The sequence below is a fragment of the Eurosta solidaginis genome, chromosome 4 (genome assembly GCF_040869045.1).
Source record: "Eurosta solidaginis isolate ZX-2024a chromosome 4, ASM4086904v1, whole genome shotgun sequence".
NCBI classification, from domain to species: Eukaryota; Metazoa; Arthropoda; class Insecta; order Diptera; family Tephritidae; genus Eurosta; species Eurosta solidaginis.
The window spans coordinates 496,607-513,876 of record NC_090322.1 but is presented as its reverse complement, the minus strand read 5'-3'; the positions used below and the strand labels follow the sequence as shown (position 1 = coordinate 513,876).

At 39.6% G+C, this 17,270-nt stretch overlaps 1 protein-coding gene across 2 annotated transcripts in view; it reads right to left on the bottom strand.

The window, feature by feature from the left end:
* vex (somatomedin B and thrombospondin type 1 domain containing protein vexed) overlaps positions 1-17,270 on the bottom strand; it is a 71,496-nt gene that overhangs the window by 27,142 nt on the left and 27,084 nt on the right. For both annotated transcript variants that reach the window (XM_067779274.1, XM_067779273.1), the window contains exons 2-3: positions 13,597-13,791; positions 9,747-9,852 (exon numbers count right to left, since the gene is read on the bottom strand). In XM_067779274.1, the coding sequence (XP_067635375.1) occupies positions 9,747-9,852; positions 13,597-13,791 (301 nt within the window). The remainder of the gene's footprint in view (positions 1-9,746; positions 9,853-13,596; positions 13,792-17,270) is intronic.

The window sequence follows — 17,270 nt, the reverse complement described above, 5'->3', positions numbered from 1 at the left end:
GTTATGATAAATTTTTTCTTAATTGAAAAAATTTTTAAATTAGAATAGAAGAAAGAAAAAATTCAGACAACTGCCAAAGCTCGTTGTATAGATCCATTTCGGGAACTGCTAAATTCCTTCATCGGCAACGTTTAGGCGCCGCTGCTATAACCATTCAGCCACCACAGCGGTTTTTTGTTTGTCTTCATTAATCCTACTTCTATTCTGGTTCGTGCCAATTGATATTCACAACACTGCGACATCTGTTGCAGAATGGCTGTGAAAATTGGACTTATTTGTTGGCAATGCTGCCATAGTGTCATATTTTTATTGACACTTTTTTCCCCGTGCTCTGGGATGTATTAACAATTTTTGTTGTTATATCGGCCTAATGATTTTAATATCGCGGGTTCGAATCGAGCTCAAGGCCTAACAATAATTTTTTATCATTATTATTGTTATGATAAATTTTTTCTTAATTGAAAAAATTTTTAAATTAGAATAGAAGAAAGAAAAAATTCAGACAACTGCCAAAGCTCGTTGTATAGATCCATTTCGGGAACTGCTAAATTCCTTCATCGGCAACGTTTAGGCGCCGCTGCTATAACCATTCAGCCACACCACAGCGGTTTTTTGTTTGTCTTCATTAATCCTACTTCTATTCTGGTTCGTGCCAATTGATATTCACAACACTGCGACATCTGTTGCAGAATGGCTGTGAAAATTGGACTTATTTGTTGGCAATGCTGCCATAGTGTCATATTTTTATTGACACTTTTTTCCCCGTGCTCTGGGATGTATTAACAATTTTTGTTGTTATATCGGCCTACTGATTTTAATATCGCGGGTTCGAATCGAGCTCAAGGCCTAACAATAATTTTTTATCATTATTATTGTTATGATAAATTTTTTCTTAATTGAAAAAATTTTTAAATTAGAATAGAAGAAAGAAAAAATTCAGACAACTGCCAAAGCTCGTTGTATAGATCCATTTCGGGAACTGCTAAATTCCTTCATCGGCAACGTTTAGGCGCCGCTGCTATAACCATTCAGCCACCACAGCGATTTTTTGTTTGTCTTCATTAATCCTACTTCTATTCTGGTTCGTGCCAATTGATATTCACAACACTGCGACATCTGTTGCAGAATGGCTGTGAAAATTGGACTTATTTGTTGGCAATGCTGCCATAGTGTCATATTTTTATTGACACTTTTTTCCCCGTGCTCTGGGATGTATTAACAATTTTTGTTGTTATATCGGCCTACTGATTTTAATATCGCGGGTTCGAATCGAGCTCAAGGCCTAACAATAATTTTTTATCATTATTATTGTTATGATAAATTTTTTCTTAATTGAAAAAATTTTTAAATTAGAATAGAAGAAAGAAAAAATTCAGACAACTGCCAAAGCTCGTTGTATAGATCCATTTCGGGAACTGCTAAATTCCTTCATCGGCAACGTTTAGGCGCCGCTGCTATAACCATTCAGCCATCACAGCGGTTTTTTGTTTGTCTTCATTAATCCTACTTCTATTCTGGTTCGTGCCAATTGATATTCACAACACTGCGACATCTGTTGCAGAATGGCTGTGAAAATTGGACTTATTTGTTGGCAATGCTGCCATAGTGTCATATTTTTATTGACACTTTTTTCCCCGTGCTCTGGGATGTATTAACAATTTTTGTTGTTATATCGGCCTACTGATTTTAATATCGCGGGTTCGAATCGAGCTCAAGGCCTAACAATAATTTTTTATCATTATTATTGTTATGATAAATTTTTTCTTAATTGAAAAAATTTTTAAATTAGAATAGAAGAAAGAAAAAATTCAGACAACTGCCAAAGCTCGTTGTATAGATCCATTTCGGGAACTGCTAAATTCCTTCATCGGCAACGTTTAGGCGCCGCTGCTATAACCATTCAGCCACACCACAGCGGTTTTTTGTTTGTCTTCATTAATCCTACTTCTATTCTGGTTCGTGCCAATTGATATTCACAACACTGCGACATCTGTTGCAGAATGGCTGTGAAAATTGGACTTATTTGTTGGCAATGCTGCCATAGTGTAATATTTTTATTGACACTTTTTTCCCCGTGCTCTGGGATGTATTAACAATTTTTGTTGTTATATCGGCCTACTGATTTTAATATCGCGGGTTCGAATCGAGCTCAAGGCCTAACAATAATTTTTTATCATTATTATTGTTATGATAAATTTTTTCTTAATTGAAAAAATTTTTAAATTAGAATAGAAGAAAGAAAAAATTCAGACAACTGCCAAAGCTCGTTGTATAGATCCATTTCGGGAACTGCTAAATTCCTTCATCGGCAACGTTTAGGCGCCGCTGCTATAACCATTCAGCCATCACAGCGGTTTTTTGTTTGTCTTCATTAATCCTACTTCTATTCTGGTTCGTGCCAATTGATATTCACAACACTGCGACATCTGTTGCAGAATGGCTGTGAAAATTGGACTTATTTGTTGGCAATGCTGCCATAGTGTCATATTTTTATTGACACTTTTTTCCCCGTGCTCTGGGATGTATTAACAATTTTTGTTGTTATATCGGCCTACTGATTTTAATATCGCGGGTTCGAATCGAGCTCAAGGCCTAACAATAATTTTTTATCATTATTATTGTTATGATAAATTTTTTCTTAATTGAAAAAATTTTTAAATTAGAATAGAAGAAAGAAAAAATTCAGACAACTGCCAAAGCTCGTTGTATAGATCCATTTCGGGAACTGCTAAATTCCTTCATCGGCAACGTTTAGGCGCCGCTGCTATAACCATTCAGCCATCACAGCGGTTTTTTGTTTGTCTTCATTAATCCTACTTCTATTCTGGTTCGTGCCAATTGATATTCACAACACTGCGACATCTGTTGCAGAATGGCTGTGAAAATTGGACTTATTTGTTGGCAATGCTGCCATAGTGTCATATTTTTATTGACACTTTTTTCCCCGTGCTCTGGGATGTATTAACAATTTTTGTTGTTATATCGGCCTACTGATTTTAATATCGCGGGTTCGAATCGAGCTCAAGGCCTAACAATAATTTTTTATCATTATTATTGTTATGATAAATTTTTTCTTAATTGAAAAAATTTTTAAATTAGAATAGAAGAAAGAAAAAATTCCATTTCGGGAACTGCTAAATTCCTTCATCGGCAACGTTTAGGCGCCGCTGCTATAACCATTCAGCCACCACAGCGGTTTTTTGTTTGTCTTCATTAATCCTACTTCTATTCTGGATCGTGCCATTGATAAAAATGTTTCCATTAAAAAAAATCTTACAACTTTAATGATGAGATTAGTCTAAAATACACCAATTTACATAATGGTGATAAAATTAAGCCTGACAAACTCAAAAACAAACCACATTATTCACAAACTAAAAACAATTGCATATTTTATCCTGTTTAACACAGTGGGAAATTCAATGTTTCGTAAAAAATTTTGCCAGCAGGGTATGTATGTTTTTTTTTAAATATTACGTAGGTATGTATATCTGTTTTTACTTCATCCATCAAATTTGAGCATAGCTTTATTGAGAAACAATATTGTTGGTACCATTTTAGGAGCAAAGAAAAAACCTTAACGAGCTTAAATAAAATCCTTCGACCTATGTAGTTGCTGTACATGCGCATACAATTCGGTCCTTCACTGACGAAATACAGCAAACAACCTGTCAATTGACAGATATAAGCAGATTATTTTAAATGTCTAACACAGCGCTTAGCGCCACAGGAATAAAATGGAAATACTAACAGACGAATGACGAAAAGCTCTACATAATGACAAAATTCGCATTAGTTTACCTTGGACATAAAGCCGCCCCAACACTTGCTTATTTGTTTATGTAAAACCTCCATACATATACATACATACATAAGCGGCAGCATGAGTTACTTGCTTAGTTCTTGCAGCTCGAATTAATTTGCATTCATATTACATTCAGTTAATGTGCTACGAAGACTACTAGCCGAAATAAAGGCTCGCGATATTAATGCAGACATACATACATTTGTACGGCTATCCGTACCCTACAAAATATCGTGAGACTTATCCTTTGCTATCAATCCAATTCGCTAATAGTGGGCTATAAATAATCCCCACTAGTCCCTGAGGCATACCGAAGTATTTTGTTGATTTTCTACAATACCCAAAATCGATATTTTTATAGTTGAAGATATGGCATATAAGATCTCCATTGGTGACATCTAAGACCAGATTTAGAACGTTCATAGGGTCTTACGAATGTTGACCCATGTACGACACGCCTTAAGCGCTTTCTTCCGAGACCAAGATTTGTATGTGATATCTTCAACTATAGTATTATCGATTTTGGGTGTTGTATTAAACATTTTATGCTATACAAATAATAGCTGTGCGCCCGACTATAAGGCGGAGCTGTTTAGGACTGGCATCTACGCCGTTTCGCCTCATAGGAGGGCGGCGGGATGTCGGTGACCAAGAACTGCCAACCCCCTAATCCAGGGTGTTATGCGGACCGTGCCTATTGGACGATTTGCAGAGAGGGGATAAATTCGGCTGTATTCGAACGGGCCTTCCCGATACCGGGCCACCTCGGGAAGTATTGATGGCCTTACCACAGTAAGGGGCGCTGCTGTGGCTGACGGTTCTTTCCCCGAATATAATACTGGATCGCTGAGCCCGCCTTGTCGGGCAGGTGGTCGTACGACCAAGAAGAACGACTCATTACCAAATTGTAATAAGGAGGATGATAAGAGGACTGAGTCGCAAGCCAAGGACGACAAATACGCATTAAGCGATGCGTCGGACTCGGGAAGCGAGACGTAGCTGATTCAATGAACTCCGTGTTGGAAAAGCACACAAATGAAAACGGAGTAGAAGAGTGGAGAAGGGTGCGGAGCAGAGGAAGTAAAAGAGCTCTCTCGAAGTACCGTGAAGCACTAAGCATTGTCCAACGCCCGGGAGCAGTGGTCGAACCAACAGAGGTGGAGATCGAACACTTAGAATGGCTCCATGAGGCGGTAGAAGTAGGTCGAAGGCAGTTCAAAAGGTTTGCTACGAGAAACCCTCGGTTCTCCAACCGGTACGAGGAGGAAGAAGCGTCGAATGGCAGAATGAAGAGGCAACGTTCGGCGGAAGGCGACAAACCTGCTTTCAAGAGGCAGAAAGGACCCAGTCCCAGAGCCGCGAGGCAGGGCAGTCGCATAGACAAGACAAGTAGGCCCAAATCTGTAAGACAGGTAGCGAGGTAGCAACTACCTCGAAAGCTGCGAGTCAGAGGGAAGTTCCAACTACGGAAGTAGGAGATAAGCCAAAGGGAGATAACGCTAAGACTCCGGCTTTCTCGGAGGTGCTAAAGGGAGTTAAAGCTAAGACTCCGGCTTTCTCGGCGGTGCCAAAGGGAGTTAACACTAAGACTCCGGCTTTTCCCGAGAAGATCAGTGATGTGGGAAAGCAGTCACTGACTGTGGCGCTGGTTGATCGTAGCAGTCCTTTCGGACAGATGACTACTGAAAGGTGGAGATCTGTAGAAAGGGAGCTTATTAGCTTAATGCTTAAGATGATGCGGGAAAAACCAAGTAAGCCCCTTCCAACCTTTGATTCGGGGGATGGTATAATGGTGTGAAGATGATAGCGTACGACAACATCGCTAGCTTGCGGTGGCTGGAGGAAGTGGTTCCAAACCTTCAAAGGCAAGGCACGAACGCGCGGTTTGAGGTGGTGGATAAAGCGCAATTCCCACGGTACAAAAAGTTAAGGTATGGATACCATGCGTGATGAAGTCGGAGGATACACTGCGACTTCTGCAGAATCAGAAACCTAACATACCGACACAGGATTGGAAGGTACTTACTGTATCTCGGTCTACGGAGGAAGGACAGTTCTACATCTTCCAACTGAACAAGCAGGCGGAGGATATATTGTACATGCAGCTTGGAAAAATGTCCTTTGGTACAAGCAAAATTTATATGCGACTCAGGAAAAGAAGTCCCGAGGATAAAAATCTTAACACGCTGGAAGTGGGCGAAATGGAAAAGGACCTCAAAAGCCTAAGGGAAAAAAGACAGGTGGAGGTAGCCGACGTCACCACGAAGGTGTTAGAAGAGAACCAACAGCCAGGTGGTGCTGTGAGTCGCACAGAGCAACACCCGGCACAACAGTTACAAAAGGCTGAAGGGGGCTTCGAACACTCCAAACCAAATGGGTAAGGGGAGGACGACGACGTCACGACGAAGGTGCTAGAGGGGGACAAACAGCCCAATGGTGCTGCGAGTCCTACAGATAAACCTCCAACACAGTAAAGTGGCGTCGGCTTGGCCGTTTGACGTGGCGTTGATCCAGGAGCCATGGCTCTCATCGGAAGGAAAGGTTTCTGGACTTAGCTCGCGCGGATTTGGCGTTTACTATGCGCAAACGGAAGGACGGATGCGAGCTGCAGTAATGGTAAGGAAACAGCTGCATTCAAATACACTACTGATGACCTCGTAGTGGTGGCCGTTGAACAAGGAATAAGCAGGCATTTATCCTGGCATCCTGCTACATGGCCCATGCTGCAGAGGTTGCACCGATGGAGTGCAAGAGGCTAGTATAGGACGAAGGGCGGTTGGTCATAGGCGTGTATGCAAATGCGCACCACAATGCGTGGGGAGGAGAAGATACGAACGAGAGAGGCGAATCTCTATTTTGTTACATCCTGCAAACCAATTTGCAGATAGCCAACAGGGGAAATGTCCCTACATACATTGGTCCAACATCCAGTAATGTTTTGGATATTACACTGAGTTTCGAACGTGATATATCATGGTATGATTGGATCGTTCTTGATAGACCATCCTTCTCCGACCATGCGTATATCAGCTTCAGCATCCCCCTAAAGAGGGTAGAGAAGAAACCCTAGGTCAACAAACTGGACTAAATTCCAGAATCAGGTAGAAACGAAACTGGGACAACACAAAGAAGTTGCCAATGTGGAAGAACTGGAGGAGTTTAATGAATTCCTAACAAGGACGCTTATGACTGCGTATAACAAAGCTTGCCCCCTAAGAAGATTCAGAGGAAAAGCAAAGCCGCCATGGTGGAGCAATGAGCTGAGTCTTCTAAGAAGACAGGTAAAAGAAATGTTTAAGCTAGCAAAGACCGCGGAAAGCGAAGCGAGTACAGGGATCTACTGACGATCTACAAGGGCGGAGAGAATCTCGTGGAAAAGTTTCTGTACGGACATAGAGTACTCCAGCGAAACAGCACGGCTGAGAAAAGTCCTAGCAAGGGGAAACATAGTCCAGGGGCTAATAAAGAAAGAGAACGGGGAATGGTTACGTAATAGTGAGGAATCCCTTGAGGAGCTTCCCGATACACATTTCCCATCGGGAGATGGTTTAGAAGAGCCAGCAGACAGCACTCACACTTCGATCACGGAGCGGGTAGTGCCGGGATTGGTGACTGATACGAATGGGCAGTGAAGACGTTTGCTAAGTTTAAATCGCCGGGCCCAGATGGTATATTCCCGGCCATGCTACAAGTTTCAAGTAGGGCGGTCGTGGAATGGCTTAAAATAATATTCGATGGGTGCATAAGACTGAACCATGTACCGCACTCTTGGAGAACTGCTCGTGTAGCTTTCCTACCAAAGGCGGGGAAGATCGGTCACGTGTATCCCAAAGACTATAGACCCATTAGCTTAACATCATTTCTGCTCAAAACCTTTGAGAGGCTGATGGATGTGTACATGTGCGGTAGACACCGCATTGCATGGGGTGGTAATAAGCATAGAGAAAGCCCTGGAATATAAGGAGTATGCTCTAGGAGTCTTCTTAGACATTGCCGGAGATTTCAATAATGTTTCTAAATGGGCGATTATGGATGGTCTTAATTACATTAAAGTACATCCAGCCTTAACGAGATGGATCGGCTGCATGTTAAATTGTAGGAAGATTACATCACAATGGGGATTGTACGCGGCCACGAAATCAACGGTGAGGGGAACGCCGCAGGGAGGGGTGCTATCACCTCTGCTGTGGACGCTGGTAATCAACCAACTGCTTACGCGGATGACGTTGCAATTGTCATAAGTGGAAAGTGCCTTCCAACGATTAGCTCTTTGATGGATCGGGCGCTTCGGGATATTCATACCTGGGCATCAAATGTCGGGTTGAAAGTCAACGCGGATAAGAACGGATATGGTCTTGTTTACAAAGAGTTACAAGGTCCCAAATTGGATCAGGCCTAAGTTAGGAGGGGTGACCCTACAGGAGAAACCTTGCACAAAATATCTAGGAATCATCCTAGACAGTAAGCTGTCATGGAAGCTCAACGTGGGGGAGAGGCTGAAGAAGGCTTCAACGGCACTTTATGCATGTAAAAGAATGCTGGGGTGTATATGGGGCTTATCGCCCTCTCTTTCTTTTTGGGTTTTTACAGCGATTGTAAGCCCTATTCTATACTATGGAGTTCTTGCTTGGTGGAAAGCCACACAAAAAGCCACCTACCTCAAAAAATTAGGGGAGGGGGGGGGGAGGTATGCAGACTATCAATGCTTAGCATTACGGGAGCCCTGAAAACAACCCCGACAGCTGCACTGTATGCCATTCTGCACATTCCACCTGTAGACCTGGTAGCAAAGAACACAGCGTTAACAACTGCAACCAGGCTCGGTGCCTCGGGGCAGCTTGAGCGCCAACCATAAGGCCATAGTACTATAGCGTCATCAATCACAAGACGAACAGACTACCTGATTCCCTATCTGCGCTTCGAGGGAGAACTTAAGGCCACAATAGAGGTGGACGGTTGGCCCAAGGGTGCTCAAATGGTGGACGAGGCGATACATGTGTACACAGATTGTTCCAAAGTAGTGGAAGGAGTAGGGTCTGCGGTATACTGTGCTGATACGGAAATAAACAAAGGAGGAGGAAACGATCGAGCACGTTCTGTGCTCGTGCCCTGCGCTTGCCAGGCCAAGACTCCAGCTATTAGGAGTGATACAGATGTCATATCTAGAAGCAGAAAGTGGCTTAAGTCTTAGGAAGCTTCTAGTATTTACCAAGAGGACGGAGTTATTTTATAACATTGGTCCTGGTTTTTGATAGAGCTTTTCAGTTTGGTCGTTAAAACAAACTTCTGGTAACACTACGGACTTCTTCAGTCTATGTGAGGTCCTCATGGACCGGCCAGTTCAACCTAACCTAACCTACGTTTACGCTTAAACTTTATATGTACTGCTGAGAGTTAAACTTTATCTACTCTTCTGAAATTGCTGCGCAGAAAATTAGTATTCCTAAATGTCAATCCGCATTATACTTAGATGCAACTGAAATATGTATGGGTCTATGTTTCACCTCTATGTATTACCTCTAATGGTGTGCGTCCACTATTCACCGCAACCGATTCAGCTATATTTATGTGTGTCTCCGCTTTTCGGTATAACATTTTCTGTACCTAGTTGCCGCTAGATGGGTCTCCTAAACATTATCTAAGTGAGGATAAGTGGTTTTTTTACCCACAAACGTAGACGTATGTACGTGTAAAAAAACACGGCTAATATATTACATTTTTCACCGTTTAAGACTTAAAATTTCTTTAATTAAATTTTTACGGACCACCGGAATGCTCAAATGCACATACATATATATGTATAAACATATAATACAAATAAAATCCGAGTAATATTCGGAAAAATAAAGAAAGTAAAAGGAATAAAAACTGAAATAATAATGCGAAAATTTCAGATCAGTTTTAAATGGAATTGGTCGTGACTTAGGAATAATGTACTTACTCTTTTGAGCCATGTCTATTCGTATTACGAGGGTGCCAAACAGATGTTTTAGTTTTATTAGGACTATGGGTTTGTTTCATCAACGATGGAGTCAAAAATGCAGTTTCTGAAATTAAATCATAACAAATTATAGAAGTAATTAACTATCGAAATTCGTAAAATATAGTAATCTCTATAACTAAAAAAGATAAAAATTTGTCCGACCCTCCATTGGTGGGATTCAAGGGGTTGTGTAGCGCAATATATAGCTTCTCCAGCCCAATTGTCAACCTCACCTTCGAGCAGCGAATCCCGTTTCACTAACAGACGAGGCTCTGGCGACCCCAAGCTCCTCATGGAACTTGGGGTGGGGTGGGGAGGGAGGGATGGCCTTAAGGTTTAATATGGCCATATAAATCGTTCCCGAGATGGTTGGGCTAGCACCTTAATGGTGCTGTGTTACCGGAGCGTACCGGATCTGTATCCGGCAAAGGACCATCACATCGATAACACTCCCCAAAGCCTTCGAGGAGTAACCTTATCGCTACAACAACAACAACAACAACCCTCCATTGATTTGATACAGCTAATAAATAAGGTAAATATATTTTAATGGCTATGTCATTGTAATGTCATGTAAATTTTTCACATTATAAAAAACAACCCATTAAACCCACCCAGAAAATAAGACTAAAATCCAGACTTTTATTTTTTAGAGACAGAATACAAGTCCGGCCCTATAACTATGGAAAGGCTCATTCAAATGAAGCTATTTTTCATAGAGAATCCTTCTAGTTTCAACAGTAAGTGGAGTATCAAATTTCGAGGCAATATCTCAATTGGACCGAACTTTATGGCGAAAAAACAGGTTCAAGTTTGCTATGTAAAATTAAAGGTATATTTTGAGAGTTAGTTTTAGTTTTTCTATGACAAATATCTGATCAAATGGCCATATAGGTTTCAAATCTAGATATTAAGAAGAATTTATTGGTAAAAAATTCGTTTCGTTAGGATGGGCCGTTCCATAGTCAAAGAGTCTGGCCCTTATAAAATAAAGTTCCGGATTCTACTTTTATTTCTGGAATAAGAAGGACGCATGATTCGTCATGAAAATGTTATGGGTATCTCCCAATTTTTTAACCCGGACTTTTTAGACTGGGAAAAAACACTTCTAAAATGGATCCCTGCTTTTAATCGCAACTCATTCTTTTAAAAAGAATAAATGCTTAGATGTTGGCGTCAAGAGACTCAAAACATTTTTGACACTAATGCTGGTTACGCAGTTTTTGCAGAAGCAATTTGTATCGTTAAGTGTTTAGGCATATGTATTAAAATAAAATTGTATAAATATAGTTGTGTAAATTATGAAGGTAATAATTCTGATTTACATTAGTTTTTAGGAATTTATATGTACTCATATATATGTTTCTATATATAGACAACATACATATTGTTAGGAATTTACTGCAATTCTCTTTATTTGCAACCTTCTGCTAACGTTCGAATCACTAAATTTTTGAATAAATAAATCCACTATTCAATAATGCAAAATGGCCTTTATTAAAGTACTCCAGAATAACACTACTATTGCTCGCCAGATAGCGTCTTAAATCAAACTGATTGTCGTGCCTCTACTGTTGCTGCCTTTTATACTCTATGATTTCTCGTTCGCATACTTCTAGGCGCTTCCATTTCTAGAATTTACTAGTTGGTTATCAGATATAAAATTACTACGTTTATAGCTTCTCATATGCGCGTTATATGTGAGCACAATTATAATTGCATACTTTTGGGAGCATCTCAGATAAGATATCTGCATGTGTTTGTGCGTCTCCTCTCCGCTGCGTGTACGTACATATGTGTAGGCATTGGCTTAGAGATGATAGTATCCCTTAGTGTTGCTAATATTCGTCACAATATGTATGTACCGAATTCTGCAACTTTTAATCTGAACCAGCATCAGTTTGTCAGATCGGAGGCATCTTTGACAGAGAACGAGGAAGTTGGCAAAACTTATGAGTATACATTTGCATAATTTAAGGGGCATACAAAGGACTCATTCAAATTTGATGGCGTGAAAATAATTTTTTTTTTGCTATAAAACTCACTTTAGACTTGTAAACACATCAGAGTGAACACATAATCGTTTTTGCATTACAAATTATGCTCGTCGTTGACAAGCTGTGGTCTCAGTGTGTTCCGAAATGCATGCGCTTACCAGGCCCACACAAGTCAGCTTCAATCCACTTACGTACATATTTTTCAGGTGATTACTGTGCCACTCTGTTTACTGCCACACTATTCACTCTCTTGTATGGGCGGATACAAAAAGGAAATACAAACACATAAATATATTTACTAGGACCCAACAAAAAAAGCGGTTGTAAGCAATAATAATTACGACGGCAGCGCTGTTGGCTTTGCTGATAAGCCAACCTTAAATTAAAGCAGGTTTGCGATAGGTCAGGCATTTGGCCTGATAAACAGGCTTTAGACACTTTGTCAGGCGATATGGCCAACAATGCGTCTTTCCAGAAATTTTGAAAGACATATTTTGCGAACATTAAGAAGTTTTTTACCTCTTTTGTTGAGTTTTCTTCATTGAGTAAGAACATTGGTTACATTACTATTCATTGATTTTCATGCTCAAAACCGGGCCTTAGTAATCTTGTCTAATGTAGACACTACGCAGTGGGTCGAAAGTTTTTCATTTCAAAATATCAGTGGTCCAAGAAAAGTATTTTTTTTTTTCGAGTTAATGACAGATTGTTGATCCACAAGCAACCTCTCATTCATAGTTATGCAACACGAACTGCAAATGAATTACGATAGCGCCGCGCAGTGGATTATTTCGAACCCTTTTCCGACTCATTTCGGAACAATGACAGAACTTTGGTACTTCTTTGGAACCATGGCGGGAACATTTTAAATGCATTTCTGTAACTTTTTATCACTCCGCAGATATCCGAATTGATTCCGAGGAAGTACCTACAGCATTACAAAACGAACATATCGCCGACGGATAAATAAGGCATAAAAAAAAAAAAAAAATAAATGTAAGGCGCGATAACCTCCGAAGAGATCTAAGGCCGAGCTTCTCTTCCAATTTGCGTCGTGCTCCTGTTGATTTTTCCCTACAAATTGGCCGGACGGGACCTACATGTTTTATGCCGACTCCGAACGGCATCTGCAAGGCAGATGAGTTTTCACTGAGAGCTTTTCATGGCAGAAATACAATCGGAGCGCTTGCCAGACACTGCCGAGGGGCGACCCCGCTTAGAAAAATTTTCTTCTAATTGAAAAATCTTATTTCTAAAATTTTGATGTTGCTTTGCCCGGGAGTTGAACCCGGGGCATACGGTGTGATAGGCGGAGCACGCTACCATCACACCACGGTGGCCGCCGAAAGAATATTTCATATAACAAATAAAGGAAGCTTTATATAAGGTTCAAATTATTTAGTGGGTATGTATCATGCCTTACATAAGCAAGGCAGCTCATGCACACACATATTTACAACACCCTTGTAAACTTTTATGCAATTATTTTCAACATGTAAAGGAGCAGGAAGGCTTTTTCTTTAATTATTGCCAAGCGCTCATTTTAAACACTAATTCCCCAAGTGCGGTTTTTGACCCTTTAATGCAACTACTTTCGCGCATGTAACAATTTTACATTTAAAATTGTATATTGGATCATATGAGGCAATGAGAAATTTTATTAATATGTAACTAAGTGTGGAGGAATAATTAAAGCCAGAAAATTAAGTTACTTCTAATTTCGGTTTCGTTTTACTTCTTCTGATATAAGATTTAAATACTCTTAATCCATTTATGTATGTGAATAAATTTAATGTTCATATCTCACTCACCATGAAGTATTCGCTTGTTTTGCTCGCCATGACATCGAAAACCTTGACAGTTTCTCTTTTGTGTAAGAGATGGACAATGTTTGCCACCGTTTTGTGGAGCTTGCATCATTTTGCGTGTTCGTGATGTGACTCCCATGCCGCAGCTCTTATCACATTCACTCCATGGGGTCCAATCGCCCACCTGACAGTCAACCACTGTAAATGACAAACATTTTTAAAATTAAATTTTCTATTTGCAAAACTGCAAAAAAATAACTTTAATACAATAGCAAATTATATAATTTTAAAATTCTAAGTAAATGCACTCACGCTTTGTGTCATTTAGACATACTACACACTTTTAGTAACAGCAGTTATAATACTGCGGGCGGCAGAACTTTTTTAGCTTTCATGTAAGAGAATACTCGAACGCATTGACGCAAAAGAGTTTATGTACATATGTGTGTATGTTCATAAAAGGTATGAAAATGGTGTCAGTAGAAAGCAAAGTTAGTCGTTGCCACTTCAATTGGTTGCCATTACTTCCATTAGAAAAACAAAAAAACAAAAATACAGAAACATTAAACCATAATTCATAAGTAAAACCCTTGAAAAGAAACCGACCTAAATTGTAAGTAGCTGGATAAGTTACTAAGAATGATGTGTATGAAAAGTTTTCTTGTGAGAAACCAATTATGTACAGCCCTACCAAGGAATAATTAGTAAAACCGTATTAGAAATACCAAAAGCGTTCCATTATAACACAAAATACAGGTGTAAAACCAAAAAACCGCGAATGAAAAGATACTGATTGGCAAGAAGTTATACCCATTCCGCTATATGAAATTAGGATTTATGAAATTTCATTTTGTATTTTCCAAAGCAATGTAACTATATGAATATAAGAAGATACTATTAATATTATCCTTAAATTTTAATTCAGTGCGATTCTTAAAACATAAACGGTGTTCGCTGCTGAAAATGCTAATTAAGCTTCATTCCGTAGTCTGCTTTGCGACGGTTATTAATGTGTATCATATTTAGTGAAATTTCGCTAAGCAAAACGTTTTGTTAAAAAAAAGCAAGGGCAAAGCTTGTTAGCATTTCAAAGCAGTAGAATTTTACTTTTTTATGCAGCCATCTGAAGTATCATAACATTAGGCTGCTCTAATATGGTGTGGTAATTTCAGTAGCTGTTACAGTTTCTACAGTTTACACATTTTTTGTGTTTTTGTTTCCCCTGGAAGTCCTATATGTTAGTCACTTCAGAGAAAAATGCCTAGCCTTGACTTATGTCGATAAATTAATACTGGCGTCTTTTCAAAACTTGAACGATGGAACAATGCAAACAAAAAATAGTAAATAACTTGCCGCGATTTACCTTCGAGGAAATTAAGGCCGAGCGCCTCTTCCACTTAGTCGCCACTGCTTCTCATGAACATTTCTCTGCGCTCCCTTTCGGCATACATCAATCGCGTCATCACTAGAAACGCCATTATTCTCACCGCAGTCCGACATTGTATGTCTCTGCACATTAAGGATTTGGTAAGGCTGCTAGTCTATTTGTCTTATGAGGAGTTACTTAACTGATATGTGTCAAAGAGTCAAGATTTGCGAAGTGTCATCAACGGTCAAAACCATAACTTGTGGCGTTCCTCAAGGGTCCATTCTAGGTCCACTGCTTTTTAGTGTATTTATAAACGATAGATGTATTTTTAGCCTGTCGGCATGTAAGTATGCATGCATATGCTGATGACGTTTAGCTGTTCCTATCTGGTCGTTTTGATAATATTAATGCAATAACGCTAAAGCTGAATGAGGATTTACTAGCTATATCACGATGGTCTACACGAAATGGCCTACTGTACTAATATTTTAGAAATAAAATTGAATTGAATTGAATTAGGAGAACTAAATTCCTAATGGAAAGCTCCTATCCAAAACCTCTGTCTTTCGCCATGAAAACGAGGGCAATGCAAAATTAGGTGTTCTGCGTTTTCCAATTCAGTGGGACAGTATGGACAGAAAGGACCCTCCTCTATCCTACGCTTAGGTAAATACTCCTTGAAACCGCCGTGCCCACTCAATATCTGCGTGAAGTGGTAGTTTAATTCGCGTGCTTTCGTTCATACCATTCTAATATATTTCGAACTAACATGAATTTCCATCGGCATTTTATCGATTTTTCCTACTTTCTTCCCACCAAACTAATGTTCGTGACCTTGCGCTTTTCTTGGTATCTTCAGACGGTCGACCGAGTCCAATACAGATCGGCCATTTCACTTGACAGTTAATCTACTGGGACTTCTAGAGATAAACTCAGGATCGCGTCGTCGGACACCGGTGTGCTCGTATAGCCATTTTTAGTTATTAAAATATCACCTTCACTAGCGGCGGTAACACGTCCTAAGCAAAAAAAACTTTAGAAACACTCTACAGTTGTATTATTTTTGAGTTTTTAAGAATTTTTCTTTTCCTGATGAGTTTACCAACATTAATAATCACATACAACAATGCTAAAATTTAAACTCTACTTGTTCGAAATTGGCTTTTGTTATTTAAAAATAAATAAAATAAAAAGTAAGGCGCGATAACCTCCGAAGATATTTCGGGCCGAGCTTCTCTTCCAATTTGCGCTGTGCTCCTTTTAATTTTTCCTACAAATTGGCGGGAGGGAACCTACTTGTTTTGAGCCGACTCCGAACGGCATCTTCAAGGCAGATGAGTTTTCACTGAGAAGCTTTCCATGGCAGAAATACACTCGGAGCGCTTGCCAAACACTATCGAGGGGCTACCCTGCTTAGAAAAATTGTCTTCTAATTGGAAAAAATTGTTTCTAAAATTTTCATGTTGATTTGCCCGGGGCGTGAACCCAAGATCTTCGGTGTGGTAGGCGGAGCAACTACCATCACACCACCGCGGTCGCTTTTTTGTTATTTAGTTAAAATTAAAAATTGTTACACCCAATCAGATTGAAACAAAATAATCGCTGGTTGTAGCTACATAGTTTATGCCCTATATAGAAACATCCTGTATAACTCTCTTTAGATATTCGTCTAAGGTTTTAACTTTGCTTGTGTGCTTTTGAGTATTTATTGAATTAATGACGTACATAAGTTGGTAAAGCTTAAGCGATTTAATAGTGATTAACTATTGTTTATTTCAGATGCGAAATCCGTTACAATATAAGTTTAACCAGCATTAGACAGTGTAAAAAAACTCTTTAGACATTCATAAACACATAGATTGTTAGTTAACAAGTGAAAAGTGTAAATAATTTATTTATTCAATTTGATTGCTTCCTTTCTCTTTAATGGGTCAGTATACCTTGTAGAGAAAATCTCTAGTGCAAAACTAATGCGCTTCTAGTGCATTTCGAACCACTACTAGTTCGCCAACTATCTCTTTTACATGCTTAAAACTGGCGAATTTAACATAGCGAAGTTCTAGCGGGTTGTCCCCTCTGCAACCTAGACAAAAATTTACACTTTAGAACTAGCTCTTTATTGGTACTTTTTCGATAGTTCCAAACAAGTGCAAAAATTTACAGCTAAGATCTAGTTCTTTCCTTAGTATCATTCCGTTGAATCTAGTACGATATTATCCCATTTTCAATAGTTCCGAACTGGTTGAAAAGTGTGGAGAAAAAGGCATACTCATAGTGGAAGTTCCTTAAAGCTGGTACCAGTTTTTTT